Source organism: Cephus cinctus, unplaced genomic scaffold, assembly GCF_000341935.2.
Source record: "Cephus cinctus unplaced genomic scaffold, Ccin1 Ccin1_scaffold0577, whole genome shotgun sequence".
Taxonomy (NCBI): Eukaryota; Metazoa; Arthropoda; class Insecta; order Hymenoptera; family Cephidae; genus Cephus; species Cephus cinctus.
Window position 1 is genome coordinate 369051 of NW_014333226.1, and position 18817 is coordinate 387867.

At 34.6% G+C, this 18817-nt stretch overlaps 4 protein-coding genes across 12 annotated transcripts; 2 read left to right on the plus strand and 2 right to left on the minus strand.

Annotated features, from left to right (window-relative positions):
- Positions 1-195: 195 nt before the first annotated feature.
- On the minus strand, positions 196-2504 carry LOC112494496. Of its 7 annotated transcripts, none has more exons than XM_025085939.1 (8): positions 2386-2504; positions 1790-1903; positions 1609-1701; positions 1513-1545; positions 1368-1436; positions 879-1085; positions 732-776; positions 196-495 (listed from the first exon to the last, which is right to left on the minus strand). In XM_025085939.1, the coding sequence occupies exons 1-8, from the start codon at positions 2421-2423 to the stop codon at positions 354-356; spliced, it is 741 nt and encodes a 246-aa protein (XP_024941707.1). In that variant the 5' UTR covers positions 2424-2504; the 3' UTR covers positions 196-353. The 7 variants fall into 7 exon arrangements, 4 of the variants coding, with proteins under 4 accessions (XP_024941707.1, XP_024941708.1, XP_024941706.1 ...); XM_025085940.1 differs by lacking the exon at positions 2386-2504 and adding an exon at positions 2165-2185; XM_025085938.1 differs by lacking the exon at positions 2386-2504 and adding an exon at positions 1979-2158.
- On the plus strand, positions 2140-8017 carry LOC107268693. Of its 3 annotated transcripts, none has more exons than XM_025085935.1 (20): positions 2140-2271; positions 2355-2675; positions 2952-3174; positions 3249-3414; positions 3481-3703; positions 3781-4066; positions 4170-4435; positions 4508-4691; positions 4771-5010; positions 5088-5178; positions 5239-5489; positions 5583-5757; positions 5839-6110; positions 6200-6311; positions 6493-6579; positions 6701-6835; positions 6936-7210; positions 7408-7532; positions 7592-7747; positions 7837-8017. In XM_025085935.1, the coding sequence occupies exons 2-20, from the start codon at positions 2648-2650 to the stop codon at positions 7935-7937; spliced, it is 3396 nt and encodes a 1131-aa protein (XP_024941703.1). In that variant the 5' UTR covers positions 2140-2271; positions 2355-2647; the 3' UTR covers positions 7938-8017. The 3 variants fall into 3 exon arrangements, with proteins under 3 accessions (XP_024941703.1, XP_024941705.1, XP_024941704.1); XM_025085937.1 differs by having other exon boundaries at positions 2355-2526; XM_025085936.1 differs by having other exon boundaries at positions 2160-2271; positions 2382-2675.
- A 1226-nt stretch (positions 8018-9243) lies between these two features.
- LOC107268698 (40S ribosomal protein S18) lies at positions 9244-11110 on the minus strand. The gene is made up of 4 exons (XM_015741731.2): positions 11080-11110; positions 10436-10621; positions 9991-10092; positions 9244-9468 (listed from the first exon to the last, which is right to left on the minus strand). The coding sequence occupies exons 1-4, from the start codon at positions 11080-11082 to the stop codon at positions 9301-9303; spliced, it is 459 nt and encodes a 152-aa protein (XP_015597217.1). The 5' UTR covers positions 11083-11110; the 3' UTR covers positions 9244-9300.
- A 266-nt stretch (positions 11111-11376) lies between these two features.
- LOC107268708 (DNA-directed RNA polymerase II subunit RPB2) lies at positions 11377-16417 on the plus strand. The gene is made up of 10 exons (XM_015741747.2): positions 11377-11684; positions 11899-12300; positions 12426-12580; positions 12646-12804; positions 12896-14115; positions 14197-14419; positions 14496-14957; positions 15037-15379; positions 15445-15703; positions 15790-16417. The coding sequence occupies exons 1-10, from the start codon at positions 11666-11668 to the stop codon at positions 16073-16075; spliced, it is 3528 nt and encodes a 1175-aa protein (XP_015597233.1). The 5' UTR covers positions 11377-11665; the 3' UTR covers positions 16076-16417.
- Positions 16418-18817: the final 2400 nt, after the last annotated feature.

An 18817-nucleotide genomic window follows, 5' to 3' on the forward strand; every position in this document is an offset into this window, starting at 1 on the left:
GTATTTCTATTGTCATTGGGAATTCTTCGTGACGCGAATAAAATGCCAAGAAACACCTCCCAAGTCACTGTATTTGAGTATCGACGGTAAATCATCACGGAAGAATCATCTCTGCCAAGTTGCTCTTGGCCAGAGAAATGATCCTGTCCTCGTGCAATGGTACAAGCATTCGAGCCAAATGAAAGCTAGGTAAATTTTACTAAGGGAGAGACAACGTTTATTGCGGGATACGTAAATAACAAATTACACGAAAAGTCTGGAAAAAAAACAAGTCAGTCGGCCAATTTCAAATAACTATTAGATTAGAGACAAAATATTTGAACACCAAGCACAACTACTGAAAGCGTCTTCAATTACGGCGCGTAGTTTTTTTTGAATATTTTTCTTTTGCCGATTTTTTGTCCAACTCCTAATAGTCTTCTAGTGTTTCTCTTCGATCTCCGTCTGAATTTTGTTCTGGCTTTGGACGGTTTTCTTGCGCATGCGCTGTGATCCCTAGATGGAACAGCAGACATGTAATGTACGTATTACGATGGTCTCTAGTTTCCGTACTAGACCCTTAACCTCAAATTAGAAAAACAAAACGGAACACCGCTACCGAAAAACACGCCAAGCACGTATATTTTTGGAGTTCTATATTCAGCTACACTACCGGATTGATGATTCGTGGTCTGACTGTCCTTCTCGCAGATCCGTTAAGGTTTCGACGATGAGGATTACGATCATCTTACCTTCCAACCGGACACTCGATTCTGGATTCTGATTTCAAACCTTCTCTAAATGCAGAGTAAAAATAATAAGCGATTGAACATGATCTGCTGAGAGAAAACTGTGGTATTGTATGCTATTGTTATACAATGAAAACAAAAATTATATACCTGGTGTGCGATAAATTCGATATGGCGGATACGCTTTTTAATACTGATAAGGAGTCTGTGAAGGAGTTGGGAATCTCTGAACGGAAACCGGATGTCACGGATGAGCAATCGGATCTAGTAGGTTCCGGATATCCTTGAGACAATGGCGGCATGTATTGATGCTTCAGACTTGTCCACCATTCTTGTCCATTCTTTTTAGGAATTGACCTTGAATGTCGATAATTTTTTTCCATAATTAGTATCAACTTATCTACAACTTGTTTTTACTTTGTAATTAAATATATGGCATGAAAAATACTCTAAGTTTGGATTGGACTACGCACTGTCTTTGGGCTGGATAAATTTTAAGGTTCACAAGGCAATTTTATTGAAACCTTGATGCTATGATAAATCGATAATGGCAATGGCCACTTGAACTCGATAATAAATTTCACGACTAGGCAGGCGATCCAGACGATCAGTATATAAGAAAAATATATAATAAAGTACACGTCTCTGTGATCCTTGATTAGATCCTGGCTAGGATCTTGAATGCTGATCCGGTTGCTGTCCTTGTTTCTGTAATCAACAGACGAAGGTACGATCGATCAAAGCCAAAGACTATGATTTTTCAATCAGAATTCCGTGTACTTACAATTTACCCTCGTTATCCAGCTGACTTCCTACGCTATAATTGATAGGTCGATTAATGACTTCGCATTCTTTATATATTTTAATCCTGATCACTTACATTTCCTGATTTCTCGAAACTCGATGATTATAAGCAAGATCAGCTAGAAAATTGGTATTCAGTACCCGCTTCTTTTGAAAGGAGCTGTATTTTCTTTAAGAATGATTTTATTTTAACATTTATTTTTGTATATTATTATAATATAGTTACCCAGACAATTTTTTATTTAAATTCTACCTACTTGCATCTGTTGCAGCTGCACACGCAATTGGTTCCGCAATGTTTACGACCACAGCCTCTGGACTTGACTCCTTTTCTCTGCAAACGTTTCGTGGAAATTGGTTTGCACGCACAACTAGAAAATGAGAGGGACAAAAAATAATATCAATTAACAAATATCACACAAATGCACAAATTCATGAAAAATTACAGAAATCTATCCAGGCAATTACAGATGAAGCATGTGGTATTTCTTTTGAATTTTGGTAAAAATTCAAAAGTCAATAGAGTTTTGAAGGAATCGATCACGGTACCAATTGGTAATTGCTTCCAAACCATTTTTTTTAAAAATATTATCATTAAAAGACAGATAATTTTCAGGTCCTATTAAGGTTACCTCCTGGCCATCCAGGTCTTGATGACTATCCAATTTCAATTGTTTTTTGGTAAAAGATGACTGTCGTAATGTCATTAGTTGACCAAAACTGTTGAGACCACGGAGTCGTAAGTACATGTTCGAAATAATAATCAATCTTTATTAATTTTCCATTTCCAAAAATCATCGAATTTTTATAAATATTTTCTAGCTTTCCGATTCTCTGCATTCGGGTCAGGTACCTGAGCCTCTTGGCCACCGTGACCGGTTTATGGGTCATCGTTCTCCACTTCTCGCGGCTCCCACCACGGTCTCAGCGAAATAAGAAAGTACAAGGCGTTATCGTTCTGCTGCCTTGAGGTACAGGTCTACAGTTTCATACGGTACGGAGCCTGACTAAGATCCACTCAATTTACCAATTTACGTGTCAAATAACATTCGCGGTAAATAAAAAAATAGTCGCACCAACGAAATGTCGTGATTTCCTAAAAATAAGCAGAAAGTATGTGGTGGATTCTTGTGCTGATTTGTGGTGAGTGAAAGTGTCGTTTACGGAACATAACTGGAATGTCATACTGATGATTCAGTACTGATCATGATGGATAGTCAGGATAATGCAAATTGTCGATTATCCATATTGTTAAATTTTTCCCCCTTGTGAGAAACCATTTTTATAGAACAATAATAGAAGTATCATATGAAATTAAAGAGTGCAAAGTGAAATATTTTTTTTCATGAAAAATTGATTCTTTTTTCAAATAAAAAGGAACGACAAAGCATATTGATTTAACGGTTCATTCTTATACAGCAACAACCGGAAGTGCACTCAGGCTCGCAGCGTACATCTCATCCGGTGGTCTTCATGGAGAAATACGATTTGAATCAGGTCCAGAGGATACCGTTCGAATTCGATTTGCACTTCAAACCACCCTACAGTATCCAGATCAGTTATGGCTGTGGTCCATTACTCAGTTTCCGGTAGATTACACGACCGTTGACAGTCGTTGCGATGCGCGACATACAGGGGAGACGTAAATAATATATTATTTCTTATATGCCCTAAATTTGTAAAATAACTTAAACTATCATTTACTTGTTTAAACAGTGTCATTGATATGACGGATCTACTTGGTCCTCTGGTGATGCCAGGAAATGAAACAGGCGTCATAGAAGTTCCTGGGTTGAGTCTTACTGGGAAAGAAGGTCTTTGGGGGAAAGGTCTTGTTCTCAAGGATACATATAGTCCTAGGACGATTTGTGCTTCTATTACGGTAAATTGATTTATTCATTTCATAAATCTCATATTTTTTTAATACTGAATACGTTTCTTTCTCAAGGTGTCTGACAAAAATGCTGAAAAAGTCGCCGAAGCTCGTTTCTATGGACCTGTTGCTGGTTCCGTTTGGTTTCGTTGGTTAGGTGGCCAAATTGGCGACAACACCTCTGACACAATAATTTATGCCAATTTACATCACGTTACTAAACAGAAACCAACGACAGTTGATTTTACGGAACATCATTGGAAAATCTACACCAGTGATATATTTGATTCTGGGAAAGGTATGCTTAATCGTTGATTTAAAACCAATAAAACTTATTAACGATGAAGGAGGAAATTTATTGGTTGAAATTTTTAGAAGAAGGAGAGGATAATTGTAATATATTACAAACCGTATTCGATCCTGACAATTTGGGCGAATCCAAGTCGATTGGCGACATTGATACACGGTTAGGAAAGATAAAGGTCGTTACCAATGTCAACAAGAAATTTAAAACGTCCTACAGAGATCCGGAAATTTCGTTATTACCTGCTGATCTTCTTGGACCTTATCGTTCATTGTTTTTGGTCATCTTCCATCCAACTCATGACGACTCCTTTCTGGCCTGTGCTAAGATCAGGCATCATAAACCAATTTTCGCCAAGTAAACTTCTTACGTTACTAGTTTCTAATTTTGAGAATTTACAATATTTCAATTATTTGTCTTACTTAGACATAGATTAATTAATTTCTTTATTGTTTCCTAGAACATTAATTAACTCTCATGGTATCAAGGGAGAAGTTACACTCACTCAGGACATGCCATTTAATCCAACTTGGGTCAACGTTTCTCTAGTTCCTGTAAATAATCTTGAAACAAGGTTACGTTACAATACCAAGATAGCATCTTACAGAATTCATGAGTTGCCCCAAGAGCCAACAAGATCAAGAGCACAGACTGGGGAACCGTGTTTGTCAACAAAAAATATGTACAATCCCTTAAAGATCGACGAGAAGCAAGCTCCTCCACCTGGTATAGGATTATTGTCATCTAAACATCGATCTGTTGGAATAATTTGATTCATATAATAAAAATTATCGGCAGGTCTCGGGACTCAGGATCAGTATGCAATTGGTGATCTAACAGGCAAGCTTCAAGGTCGTAAAGAAGGATTTAATCATAACGATATTGTTCCTGGAAGTGCAAAATTGAATGGAATCTATTGGGATACCTATCTACCATTATCTGGAGCCTACAGTGTTGTTCACAGATCACTTGTTCTTCACAAGTATGGAGTATCAAAAATATTGGTATTATTTAAATTGGAATATATTACAGATTAATAAATATTATCAATTTATTATCAGATATAATGAAACCGATAATAAAGGTGTAATACCTTGGGTCTGTGGGACTTTTGCACTTCATTCACCTTACATTGGTGGACAAATGCCTATGTTCACGGCAGAAGTAATCTTCAGGTATCCTCTTGTTGGAAGAATTATTTTTAGACAGCCAAAAAATGAGCCCCAAATGGACACAACTATTTTGATTGAAAACTTAGTCCATGCTGATGGCAGTTCGCTTAATAATTCAGCTGAGCATAGGTACGCTTTCAAATATATGGTAATTACAGATAATATTCGTAATAACGTTACAATGCTTATATTTATGATTTATTCAGATGGATGATTCACGACCATCCCCCAGGGAAGGATTATTATAATTGGACAGAAAGATGTCTTAGTGCTGGAGGACCTTTTAATCCTTACAAGGTAAATATTTTTTTAAATGTACAATAAAAATTATATAACTGCTAAATTTGTGGATTTTAGGTCGACTGGAATCCAGATCATCCAGAATGGTGTTCATCCAATGAAATAACTGTATGCCGTCTTGGCGATCTTTCTCGACACGGTACACTGGAAATAGCTGGCAGAAAATTGTTTGGTCCACAAATAACACGAAAACTCTTTACTGATTCTTTATTACCTCTTGTTGGATCAATAAATATTCTAGGAAAGAGTTTAGTTCTTTATGACGATCATGGACCCGTTGCCAGAGGAGAGCGACTTGCTTGTTCTATGTAAAGTTCAATGAGAATTCAAGAATAAAATATTAAAAGAGGTATAACGCGATACTTACGAAATAACCTAATATATACATTTTTTAATAACAGAATCAGTGCCGTCCATAGAAGAAAAGCTGTGGTCAAAGACTGGTTTGGTAATGGCCAGGATACATCAGTTAGAGGAAAGTTAGAATTTATTCAGCAAAGCGAATACGACGTTACCGACGTCGAAGTCAATTTGGAAGGTTTGGCTGCAGAAATGAGTGGTTATCATGTTCACATGGTAAATCATAAAATGTCATTATTCAAATATTTGGTCGAACAGAATATAATTATTCATTTTTTAAATATTCGTTTACTTTAGACACCCGTCGAGGTTGATTTGGAATTTCCATGTGAAGCTACAACACTTTATGGTCACTGGAATCCGTTGAATGTTAATACTAGTACTGTACCACCTCCTGCGTCAGGAACTATTGATCAGTACGAGATGGGTGATCTTAGTGGGAAATTTGGTACATTGGATAATAGAAAAAAATATAGTACTATTTATAACGATACTATGCTTCCGTTATTTGGACCCAGAAGCATATTGGGTCGAAGTATTGTAATACACAAAAAAGATAAAAATTTAAGGTCGGTCATAGTAATTATTTTATAAGCAGTTAATCTTCGGCATTCCTTATTCTTTAAAAGTGTAATAAATAAATTCATTTTTTTTTTAGATGGGCGTGTTCGACAATCGAAAGAGGATATGCACCTTCAGAAGCACGAGAATTACGTGCAATTGCGTCATTTCATCATCCCTATGGTTTCGCTTATGGCTATATTAGAATGGTGTTATATTTATTCAATTTATTATGCTACAGTACACTTTCTCTATAAGGCTTTTATTGTGTCCCTCTCATTTCCTTGGAATGTATAGAATTGTACATAAAAGTGAGATACATAGAGGCTTTAGAAAGAATGTCTACTTGCCCATTGAAATTTATTAAACAAGATTTTTCAATACTTTCAGACTCAACTCATATACAGAGATAATAGTCAAAGTGATACAATTATTGAGGTAAAACTTCATCATCCAGGAAAAAATGACCGGAACGTGGTACGTAGGTCATTGCTTACGCATTGTTGATCTGGAAACGTAAAACATAAATAGGCTTCAAATCTGTAAGACAAGTATATTCATTAGAGAGTCAAACAGTTTATATGTTTAATCCTTTTAGACAAGAAATCACAATTGGGCTATTTATGTAAATCCGGTTGGCGTTGATGCATCCGTAAGGGTAAAGGATACACGCTGCGTTGCCGGTGGATACAGATGGAATCCTTATTTCACGCAACTTGCTGATCCTTTAAACGTAAGATTGATGTTTAGGTAGAATGTAATGACATATTACAACGATTTTTGTTTCTAAATTTTTTAATACATGATATTTATGCATTTATTATCCTTAACAGGAGGATTTGTATAAACAAGAATGTGGGCCGGATCTACCTCTGCGATGTCACGTTGGTGATATTTCGTCACGGCTAGGTCCTATTGACATTGGTCTAGAGCGTCAAGTATTTACTGATCCAAATTTCCCATTAGAAGGTACCGTATCGGCAATGGGTAAATCAATTGTTATCATGGATTCAGAATTTGGCAGCAATAGATTTGCTTGTGCAAATATTGAGCCGGATAATGATATTGTAAAATATGCCAATATCAGGAAACCACCCAGATTTGTGGTGTAAGTATACGTAATCGATCAGTTACCGGGACACAAAAGATTAAATTTCCTCAGATCAAATGTCATCTAGTTTGATCTGACCAGATTTGACCTTTTTTCTCGGTTATTCATAAATCGTATGTAACACGTAATCATAATTTGAATAACTTGTATGCTATAACCTGTGCCTATGTATAAAGAATTTTATTTATTTATAGGGCTCAATTTTTGGAAGATGTCAGAGAGCTTATGGGTATTCCGGATTGGATGTTGTCTGTAGACAGTAGAAAGACAAAAATTCTTCACAATGGAGCCTGCATACAATTTTTGCTTCACTTTAAAGGTAAGTCTATTTTACTATGGTATTATAGATTGATATACAACATTTATTTTTATTTATAGGACCGATTGCTAATAAACTTGAGCAAGACTTTAGTAAATTAATGTCCATTGGAAGACTTGATGCACCGACCTTATACATTCCGGGATACGTGCAAACCAAGCGTAAAAGGACCATTGGCCATAGACAGTGTGGCACACGCGATCCTATCGATAAAAGTAAGTTTTATTAGAAAACTACTGTTTATTCAGCAAAAACACGATTAATAAAAGAAGCTGATAAAATTATTTAATGTTATTATTTGCAGGTTATGCTTTATATGGAAGCAACGCTGGTACTGCAACGCAATCTGCATTCTATTTAATATGTAGTATATTATTATTATTAATATGCAATAGGACCCTGTAAATATATTGAAATGATAATTGATAAGTAATGATATTTACATAAATATAAAAATTGAATAAACTTGTTTACAAAAGCAATTATTTAGAAAGTATTTATTATTTGAGGAAGTACTTCCAAACTAGGCATTCTAATTTTCGTTGAGAAATTGAATTAATGAAAGAGAAAAAACAATATAAAGACTTTCACTCACCTTATTCGTTTATTACTGTAATTTCGATGAAACTGATCAACAAATGATAAACCTTGTTTCTAATTGTTGAAAGATTGAACACTGCCATTATTTATTTGGCAGTATCAGTCACATATATTAACGGAATGAATGAATTTTATTATGTATGTATATGACACATGCGTACTATGTGCAATTTCGTTTCTTAACGAAACATAAATAATTCGGACAGTTTACATATGAATGTACTAGCAGCAACAATACGAATAGGACGCATAAGTGCGTTTTTAATTTTGTTAGTATGTTTGTAGCACAAGGAAAACTAAAAAGATGAAATAATAGTACTTTGCGATACAAGTGCAAGAAAGCGAACTTTATAGGCAAGCGGTGAAGTTGGTCGCACGCCGCACACGAGTAACACAACGGCACGACCCGAAGGCGAGTGCTGTTTGTTTTACGAGTGCGGCGAGTGTGACAAACTTCACGAACTGCGTATAATGTTCGCTTTATTGTACCAGTATCGCATAATATTTTCTGTAACGAATGCATGAAAAACGCTACTTTTTGTGCCTACAAACTGACTGGAACATCTCTTCGTTGGAGGAGGCATCCATAAGAAGAGCAAGGAAGGCTTCCAAAGTGAATGCATTTCATGGCAGCGCGCGAGAACAAAATTTAATTTATCGCACTAGTGCGAGAAGAAAGCACTAGTGTGATAATGTAAAATTTGGCCGATTTGCGCATGCGCAGCATTTTTATCTATGGATATCTATGGATAATGCAACAAAGTTAAAGAAGCCAGAAATTATACTTTGCAAACCTACATAAACGCTAGAGGGGGAACCGAAACATCCAGTCGAAATCTAAAGGATTTTTGGTACTTAATATTTTGCTTGGAAATATTTACTAAGAAGTAACATCTCAGGCAACGTCAAAGCGGTATTACCTCTCCATGTAACACATGTCGCTTATTATATCAAACGTGAGAATGAAGACTAATGTAAGAGAATATAGCGTGATGAAGATATGAACGGACCAAGATGCACGCAAGTCTTTCTCGTAAATGAGTTAGAACTGTGAAAGGAAGTTATTATTGTGGGATGAAGAGGTTTGAATGATTGTAGAAAAAAATTCGAATTTGTAGATCGTGAAATTAATGGACATTTAATGTTGGAAAAGGATCACAATTAGAATTTACTTCTTCTTCGACACTCCAACAGTTCGTCCACGACGTCCTGTCGTCTTTGTATGTTGTCCACGTACACGAAGACCCCAGTAATGACGAAGACCTCTATGTGCTCGGATCTTCTTCATTCGTTCCAAATCTTCACGCAATTTAGAATCAAGGTTTGAGCTAGTAAGCTGCAAATAACAGAAAATAAAATTTTTTAACTTGAGTAATTTACATCTTATTGGAATCATTTGTCTAATACTGATAAAATTATTTTTTGATTAACACATTCGGTACCACGGTCTTAGAGGAAAAACGCCCATCATAAACTATGGCCATGTATTTTTTTTTGTATTTCCGTACAATATACTCCGTTGCATATGTGTGACGCCGGACTCACAATAGTCATTTTGAGCGTCACACATATGGGAAGTTGGTAGCGAACGTGTTAAATAAATAACATTGTTTCTAATGATTCTAGTACATTTCAGGCAAAGCATTACAAATAGATGAAATCGCAATATAGTAGGATTGATTCATGACATTCCATGCCTATAATTATGGTTTTATATTGGCTTTGAGTAAAACTAATCTTTTAGATTAAAGTAATTAATTAATTTGTTGTAGTGAAAAAGTTACTTATTATACACTACATATCTTCAATCCTTTCAATACAAAACCTAAATATTTATTTATTGAAAATGTAACAATACCTGTGAATATTTTCCATCAACAATGTCCTTCTGTCTGTTGAGGAACCAATCAGGAATTTTGTATTGACGAGGATTTGCCATGATGGTGACAATTTTTTCCACCTATAACAAAAACCAATCAGAAATTATAAGATTAGTTTTTTAAAAGTAATTTCTTGTCCAAACTGCAGAATACAACTCCTTCTTGAATTTAGCTGTGGACTGTTTAGATTTTTTACATACAGTCCTTTAAAAAGGCGTCGCATTCTGCATTCAGTTTTACCAATTTTTTATACAAATTAGTCAAATAGAAGAAATTCTTTTTAAACAGGGTTTAAAGATAATTTTAATTACTATAAACAAAATACGCAATTGGTGATTCTAAAGCATGTCATTAGCTCTTAACCTCTCCGGTTAACAGAGAAATATCTATAGGACTATAAATATAAAGTATTTAATATGTTACCTCTTCCTCAGAACATTCTCCTGCTCGTTTGTCAAGATCAATATCAGCCTTCTTTAAAACAATATTGGCATATCGTCTTCCTACTCCCTTAATTGCGGTCATCGCAAACATAACCTTACGGTTACCGTCGATGTTTGTCCCCATAACACGGAGAATGTGTTGGAACTTCTCAGGAATTACGAGCGACTGAAATAAAGAAAGTAATATAATGATCTAATAAGGTATTTTATGCAATACGACCACCAACAGATTATTTGACTACAAAAATTATGATACGCGGTACTGAAAGACTTATTTTACTCTTAATGACATTAGTTGTTTTGGTTGTTAGGTTATGAATTTTCGAACTTGTGAAATTCAGGAGATACAATATACAAATACAATTCATAAAAACATTTGACAGATATTTACAAGTATTTATATTCCTGAAAATGTCATGTATAATATATATTCACCATATTCTAGTCACTATACGTTTTATACTTAAGAAATTGTCAAAGTATTACACACTATAATAAAATAAAAATATTCATGTACATAACATTATTGGTCCATTACTAATCATTTTTATTTTATATAACGCTTCAATTGTTTGAGATTTTACTAAAAGTTTAAGATTACGTTAAACATGTTACAAAACTCACCATTTTGCTGAATTGTCAGCTACAAAAAGAGGAATTAACGGAAACGGAAGCTCACTGGTGAGCATAGAAGAAACGTGATTGTAGAGATACTTCTTGCTTTGAGTCAATCTGAAAAGCGACCTCAGCGGTGAAAGGAAGAACTAATTGGAACTAAGTTAAAATACATAAGTGCTTTCTGTTAGAGCCAACTAATAAAGTATAGTGAGAAATAATTGTAACAGAAAAACTGCTGTGATGAGATTAACCAGAATTGGACGTAAAGAATATTAATTTTGTATAATATTTATAATTTGTACCACAGTTCAATTATATCAGCATAAAAACAAGATCGTAGAATTCGTGTAATAAAATACAGAGTAAAATATGCCTAGCCTCCTAACGGTGGTGTAGCAAAGCTATGTCAGTGATTCCCCACTTCTGCCCCTTAATCTAGAATAGTTTATAATAATAACCATATACATATAATAACAACAGTGAATAACAGACATTACCGGGTGAAAAGTGGTCGAGAGAGGTTAGAAAAGGTTGGGCATTCGTTTATAGTGTTTTGACGTTTGTATAACGTTTATTATTCACCTAACCTATCATGTATGCTCTCGAAGATGGTAAGTGTGTTTAGAAAATTAAAGACATATTGAATCGAAGACGATTATATTAGAAACGGATTTTTATTGATTCACCCCAGGTGTTATAAGGTTATGCGTCTTAAGGTTTACACAAACAATGTATGGAGTTAGGCAAATAATTTTAATTTTTATACATATTCCCTCTTAATTTAAAACGTGGATTTATGCTTGATTGCATTTCTTATGTATTCAGATCAATATGATGATGAAGATGCAGAGGAAATTTCATCAAAATTGTGGCAAGAGGCTTGTTGGATCGTCATTAATGCCTATTTTGATGAGAAAGGTCTTGTACGACAACAGCTTGACAGTTTTGATGAATTTATTGAAATGTCAGTTCAAAGGATTGTGGAAGATTCACCACAAATTGATTTACAAGCAGAAGCTCAGCATACATCTGGAGAGATAGAAAATCCTGTGAGACATTTGTTAAAATTCGAGCAGATCTATTTATCTAAGCCCACACATTGGGAAAAAGATGGTGCACCTTCACCTATGATGCCCAATGAGGCCAGACTTAGGAATTTAACATATTCTGCACCTTTGTATGTAGATATCACAAAAACTATATTAAAAGATGCAGAAGATCCTATTGGTGAGATGTTGTTTCAGGTTGATTATTAACCCTTATCACTCCAATTGGCAATACTACTAGAGTAATAAGGGTTAATATATGTGCTTCAACTCAAAAATATCTTTGTTATCAATTTGCTCTTACAGAAACGCAGCATCAAAAAACATTTATTGGGAAAATTCCAATTATGTTACGATCAAAATATTGTTTACTTGCTGGTTTATCTGATCGTGATTTGACTGAATTGAATGAATGTCCTCTTGATCCTGGTGGCTATTTTATTATTAATGGCTCAGAAAAGGTATGATTAAATAATAGACTTAATTATTTATTGAGCATGACCATTAAACTCATTCAATAATGTAGGTTCTTATTGCACAAGAAAAAATGGCGACAAATACAGTTTATGTATTCAGCATGAAGGATGGAAAATATGCATACAAAGCTGAAATCCGTTCATGTTTAGAACACAGTTCAAGACCAACATCCACGCTGTGGATTAATATGATGGCAAAGAGTGGTGCCGTAAGTGTTTTTCTTTATTGCTATTTATATGTAACCTCATGAATTTGAGATAATAATATTCTGCTTACACCTGATTTTTAACTTTGTGCAGAGTATAAAGAAGTCAGCAATCGGTCAACGTATTATTGCCATTCTTCCATACATCAAACAAGAGATCCCAATCATGATTGTGTTTCGAGCTCTGGGATTTGTAGCTGATCGCGATATCCTCGAGCATATTATCTACGATTTCGATGATCCTGAAATGATGGAAATGGTTAAGCCGTCTTTAGACGAAGCGTTCGTTATTCAAGAGCAAAACGTTGCCCTAAATTTCATTGGTACTCGAGGTGCTCGACCTGGAGTAACAAAGGAGAAACGTATAAAGTACGCGAGGGAAATTTTGCAGAAAGAAATGTTACCGCATGTCGGAATAAGTGATTTCTGCGAAACAAAGAAGGCGTATTTCCTCGGTTATATGGTGCACAGGCTGCTTTCAGCCTCCTTGGGCAGAAGAGAATTGGATGATCGTGATCATTACGGAAACAAACGTTTAGATCTCGCTGGTCCCTTATTAGCATTCTTATTCAGGGGATTATTTAAGAATTTAATGAAGGAGGTTCGAATGTATGCACAGAAATTTATTGATCGTGGGAAAGATTTCAATTTGGAGTTGGCCATCAAGACCAAGATTATCACTGATGGCTTAAGATACTCTTTAGCTACTGGTAACTGGGGTGATCAGAAAAAAGCTCATCAAGCTAGAGCTGGTGTATCTCAGGTATTAAACAGGTTAACTTTCGCCTCCACGTTATCTCACTTACGTCGTGTCAATTCACCAATTGGTCGTGATGGAAAATTGGCCAAGCCTCGTCAGCTGCACAACACTTTATGGGGAATGTTATGTCCTGCCGAAACACCTGAAGGGGCTGCTGTAGGTCTTGTGAAAAATCTTGCCCTTATGGCGTACATCAGTGTCGGTTCACAGCCTTCACCTATATTGGAATTCTTAGAAGAATGGTCCATGGAGAATTTAGAAGAAATAGCACCAAGCGCGATTGCTGACGCAACAAAGATATTCGTGAATGGCTGCTGGGTTGGCATCCATAGAGATCCTGATCAATTAATGGCTACGCTTAGGAAACTACGAAGGCAGATGGACATCATCGTTTCTGAAGTGTCGATGATTAGAGACATCCGTGACAGGGAAATCAGGATATACACTGATGCTGGAAGAATCAGTAGGCCCTTATTAATTGTAGAGAATCAGAAGTTACTTCTCAAGAAACGACACATAGACATGCTCAAGGAAAGAGACTACAATAATGATGGGTTTGTATACTTGTAAAAAGTAATCATGCATTGGAATTATATTTCATAAATTTTAAATTAATCGTTGAATTTCACTTTTAGCTGGCAAGAGTTGGTAGGCAGTGGGGTGGTCGAATATATTGATACTTTAGAAGAAGAGACTGTCATGATCGCTATGTCTCCCGAAGATCTAAGACAAGAGAAAGAATATGCTTACTGTACTACATACACCCACTGTGAGATTCATCCTGCTATGATTTTGGGAGTCTGCGCTTCTATCATTCCATTCCCTGATCACAATCAGAGTCCTAGGAATACATACCAGGTAAGAATGAAGAATCTTGTGTAATATAAATCCGATTTACCCCCGTATGATCGTAACACTCCCTTCATTTCCATAGAGTGCTATGGGTAAACAAGCTATGGGCGTTTACATTACGAACTTTCACGTACGGATGGACACTTTAGCTCACGTTTTATATTATCCTCACAAACCACTGGTTACCACCAGATCAATGGAGTATCTTAGGTTCCGAGAATTACCAGCTGGTATAAACAGTATTGTGGCCATTTTATGTTATACCGGATATAATCAGGAGGACAGTGTCATTCTAAATGCCAGTGCCGTTGAGAGAGGTTTCTTCAGATCTGTATTTTACCGTTCTTACAAAGATTCTGAGTCAAAGAAAATTGGAGATCAGGAAGAGCAATTCGAGAAGCCAACAAGACAAACATGTCAGGGAATGCGTAATGCCATTTACGATAAATTGGATGACGATGGAATAATCGCTCCTGGAATTCGTGTATCTGGAGATGACGTAGTGATTGGAAAGACTATTACTCTTCCGGAAACTGATGACGAAGTAAGGATTAATTAAATCTGAAACTTCATTGACGTTGAATATAAACAATAATTTTTTATTTGTATCATTTGCATTACAGTTGGACAGTACAACGAAACGATTCACCAAACGAGATGCCTCCACGTTTTTGCGTAACAGCGAAACTGGCATTGTCGATCAAGTTATGTTAACGTTGAATAGCGAAGGATACAAGTTTTGCAAAATTCGCGTGCGCAGTGTTCGCATACCACAAATTGGCGACAAATTTGCTTCGCGACATGGACAAAAGGGTACTTGTGGTATACAATACAGACAAGAAGACATGCCATTTTCTTGTGAAGGTCTTACACCCGATATTATTATTAATCCTCATGCTATTCCATCTCGTATGACAATCGGTCACTTGATCGAATGCATTCAAGGAAAAGTTTCAGCCAACAAAGGTACATTATAACAAGTTGATAAGCATCACACATAAGAGTTTTACTAAGTTTCTGTATTTATATAGGGGAAATTGGTGATGCGACTCCCTTCAATGATGCTGTCAACGTGCAAAAGATTTCAACACTTTTACAAGAGTATGGCTATCAGTTAAGAGGAAACGAGGTTATGTACAATGGTCATACTGGACGTAAGATTAATGCTCAAGTTTTCTTGGGACCAACTTATTATCAACGTTTGAAGCATATGGTGGACGATAAAATTCACAGTAGAGCTCGTGGACCTGTGCAAATTTTAGTAAGACAACCTATGGAGGGTAGGGCAAGGTTAGTACAAGATACCAAGTTTGATATATTACATTTGATAGAATCATAATTACATATTCATATTTTGTTTTTCTTTTTTTTTTTAGAGATGGAGGTTTACGTTTTGGCGAGATGGAACGCGACTGTCAAATCTCGCACGGAGCTGCTCAATTCCTTAGGGAAAGACTGTTCGAGGTTTCTGATCCTTATAGAATTCACATTTGTAATTTTTGCGGGCTTATAGCTATTGCAAATTTAAGAAATAACACATTTGAATGTAAAGGTTGTAAGAACAAAACACAAATCTCGCAAATTAGGTTACCGTATGCAGCAAAACTGCTGTTCCAAGAATTAATGGCAATGAATATTGCACCGCGACTCATGGTAACATAAGAATCCACTCTTTCGGTAAAACTAACGTTTTATAAAGATAATTTTGAGTAAAAACGTGCACGAATTACATGGCGATATTAGATTCATGTCGACTATTTAAACGCAGAAGGTGATCTTAATGAAGATAGAATTCCTAAATGATACGATATTATGTGATTATAATATTTCTACCCATTAATATAGTATCTGATAATTTTACTCTATGGGAATTCTCAGTATTGTCCAGTCGTATCTTACCGGTTTGTGAATTTCACTATGTCATGGATTCCTCTGCGGTTGAATATAATTGTATAAGCTTAGACGTACTTATTTTCAAAAAAAATAAAAAAAACTATTATTAACAAAACTGTCATTATTTAATAACCATCAACTGCATTTCCGTACCCAATTATTTTGCAGCTATCGAAAATATATGAAAACTTTGAGAAAATTGTCTAACTGTCGAATTTATCAAAAAAAGAATAATGGGCATATCCAACATCTTTTATCTGTATAATTTAATATGATTGAACAGCACAGTGTTGATAATAGGTGTATACTTGACGATAAAATGTATTATGCATTATCAGCTCGGCAGTTTGGTCGCCGAATAGCTGCCACTTATTTCTACTTAAAGTTTATTGTTCGAGTTTTTTTTAATTCTACTAGAAATAATACATCTTTCCAAAATGTATAAGGAATTAAGGTCAATAGCAACAAGTATGAGAACGCATTCTTGAAGAAGTGACAAGATTTATGAGCTTATCAGTGGTAAATCAAGCATTTTCGAGTACGTTATTGAGTAAACTTGTCTCCTTAAGTATCATTGCGATGGTAAAAGTGATGAAAGTGTTTCACATGATATTATCGAATCGACGTATGCGTTATATTTTTTATATTGACTGTTCTTAAATTAATATTTAAGTTGAAGAATGGTTTAAGCTCAGATTAATCAGATTACAACTTGCAAATTATACAGGTAAGCGTGATGTCAATAATAAGTGCAAATTTTAAACACGGAAATTTAAGAATTTGGTGAAAAAAAATCTTAACAGATATTAAAACTAATGTGTTGATATTTGCAAATTTTTTAAAGCAATGAATAAGTAAATGTTTTATTATAAGTATACAGTAGAAATAATCCTTATATTATTAGTCTTGAAGTTACATCTTTATCGTATGCCGCAGATTAAAATAATTATAGATTAGATTATAGGACATTCTGATAATATTTTACAGAAATTAGCAAACAGCTTTATTCTATATATATATATTCGATAAATTGAAAAATTTAATGGACTCATATTAAACAGATATATTTAATTGATTTCGAAAATTGGGATGAATATATCTTAACTCTTATATAGTATATAGATAAAATTTATGTTCTTTTTGTTTACAGACTTATGAAAGCGCAGATACGGATTTATAATGTCAGCACGAAAATTTTTTGCGGAATTATTTGGTAACAAAAATCAAATTGAAATAACCACGGAGGTTGATGATGAAAGACGACGCCTTTCCGTTTCTAAGTCAGGCCGTTTTCGGCAAAAGAATACTGCGCATCGAATTGAAATACAAGAAGATACTTATACGCCGCAGGACACTAGTCCTGAACCGGGAGAAGAGAAGGATCAAAAGAAAACGTCTAGATCTAATACAGAAAGGAAATTGGCGGAGAGAATAAGAAGACAAGAATCTACAATATGAGTGAAATCATATGAATTTGAAGCATACGATTTTGTAACTGATATATCTACATTACCATGTCGCATTATTTTGAATTCAAGGGTAAAGAATAATAATATGTCTAGGAGAATTGTACACTTTATTAATGTACTTGTAATAAAATGATTATCAATGCAATGCGAGATGACTTATAAATTCAATTTTCAAGAAATTATTTTTCACCTTAATAAACTGACGTTCAATTTTATGACAATTATTTCAGGGTAAGGAAACATGATAAAAGTTCCGTGTTATGAACAGAATTGTCTTTTGAAGATACATCGTGTCAAACATACGAGAACTATTTAGTTTTGTTTTTCCTTCTTCCGCTTTAGCTTCTTATTCTATATTGATTTATTCCTATTATTTCTTTTATAAAAGAATCAACCGTTTTTCATTTTTCAGCTTTAGAATCATGAAACTTTCAATCTTGTATAAATTAGCTACATTAAATAGTATGGTAAATATTGTTATCAGTTGAGATATAACAGTTTATTAGATTGCATAACTTTAAAATTTATACAAAATCGTTAAAAGTATGTTTAATTTATTGTATTAAAAAGAGCACTTAGTTTTAATATTTTCGATTTGGCAATCTTTGTACAATGTATATCCAACAATTATTTTTATTATATACATCTTGTAAAATATCAAAGTAATGTAAATAAATTAAGTTGATAAATCATAATATACTCAAGTAGTATTATCTAGTATTTTTGACTTAATCACAATTTTAAAAGTTATTCTCTTACATATCATTAGTAGTTAGTACGGCTTGTAGGGCATATAAGTAAAAGTTGTGTAACAGGGAATTAAGTTTGAATATACCGTGTTCTTGAAATGAAACTGGTATATAAAACGAAAAATTATATTAGTAGTACATAAATATGGTTTGTGGTCAAAATTCTATGTAGATTTTTATATTTATCATTCTGCATTGTAAACATCATTAAATAGAATCCTGAATATATTGCATCAGTTTTAATGAAATTGTACTCATGGTCGAGTTAAAAGATATGTATAAAGCATTTGTCA

Excerpts from the sequence above, each read along its gene's own strand:
- LOC112494496 (XM_025085938.1), bottom strand. The coding sequence starts at position 2,127 with ATGATAATATTTTTAAAAAAAATGGTTTGGAAGCAATTACCAATTGGT. Across the intron at positions 1,702-1,789 it reads TGCAGCTGCAACAGATGCAA|AAAATACAGCTCCTTTCAAA; the intron begins GTAGGTAGAATT and ends TCATTCTTAAAG. Across the intron at positions 1,437-1,512 it reads CTGGATAACGAGGGTAAATT|AAACAAGGACAGCAACCGGA; the intron begins GTAAGTACACGG and ends TGTTGATTACAG.
- LOC107268693 (XM_025085935.1), top strand. The coding sequence starts at position 2,648 with ATGTGGTGGATTCTTGTGCTGATTTGTG. Across the intron at positions 5,011-5,087 it reads AATAATTCAGCTGAGCATAG|ATGGATGATTCACGACCATC; the intron begins GTACGCTTTCAA and ends TGATTTATTCAG. Across the intron at positions 6,312-6,492 it reads CTTATGGCTATATTAGAATG|ACTCAACTCATATACAGAGA; the intron begins GTGTTATATTTA and ends CAATACTTTCAG.
- LOC107268698 (XM_015741731.2), bottom strand. Across the intron at positions 10,093-10,435 it reads GAGAATGTTCTGAGGAAGAG|GTGGAAAAAATTGTCACCAT; the intron begins GTAACATATTAA and ends TTTTTGTTATAG. Across the intron at positions 9,469-9,990 it reads TTGATGGAAAATATTCACAG|CTTACTAGCTCAAACCTTGA; the intron begins GTATTGTTACAT and ends TGTTATTTGCAG.
- LOC107268708 (XM_015741747.2), top strand. Across the intron at positions 12,301-12,425 it reads AGATGCAGAAGATCCTATTG|AAACGCAGCATCAAAAAACA; the intron begins GTGAGATGTTGT and ends TTGCTCTTACAG. Across the intron at positions 14,420-14,495 it reads GTCCTAGGAATACATACCAG|AGTGCTATGGGTAAACAAGC; the intron begins GTAAGAATGAAG and ends TCATTTCCATAG.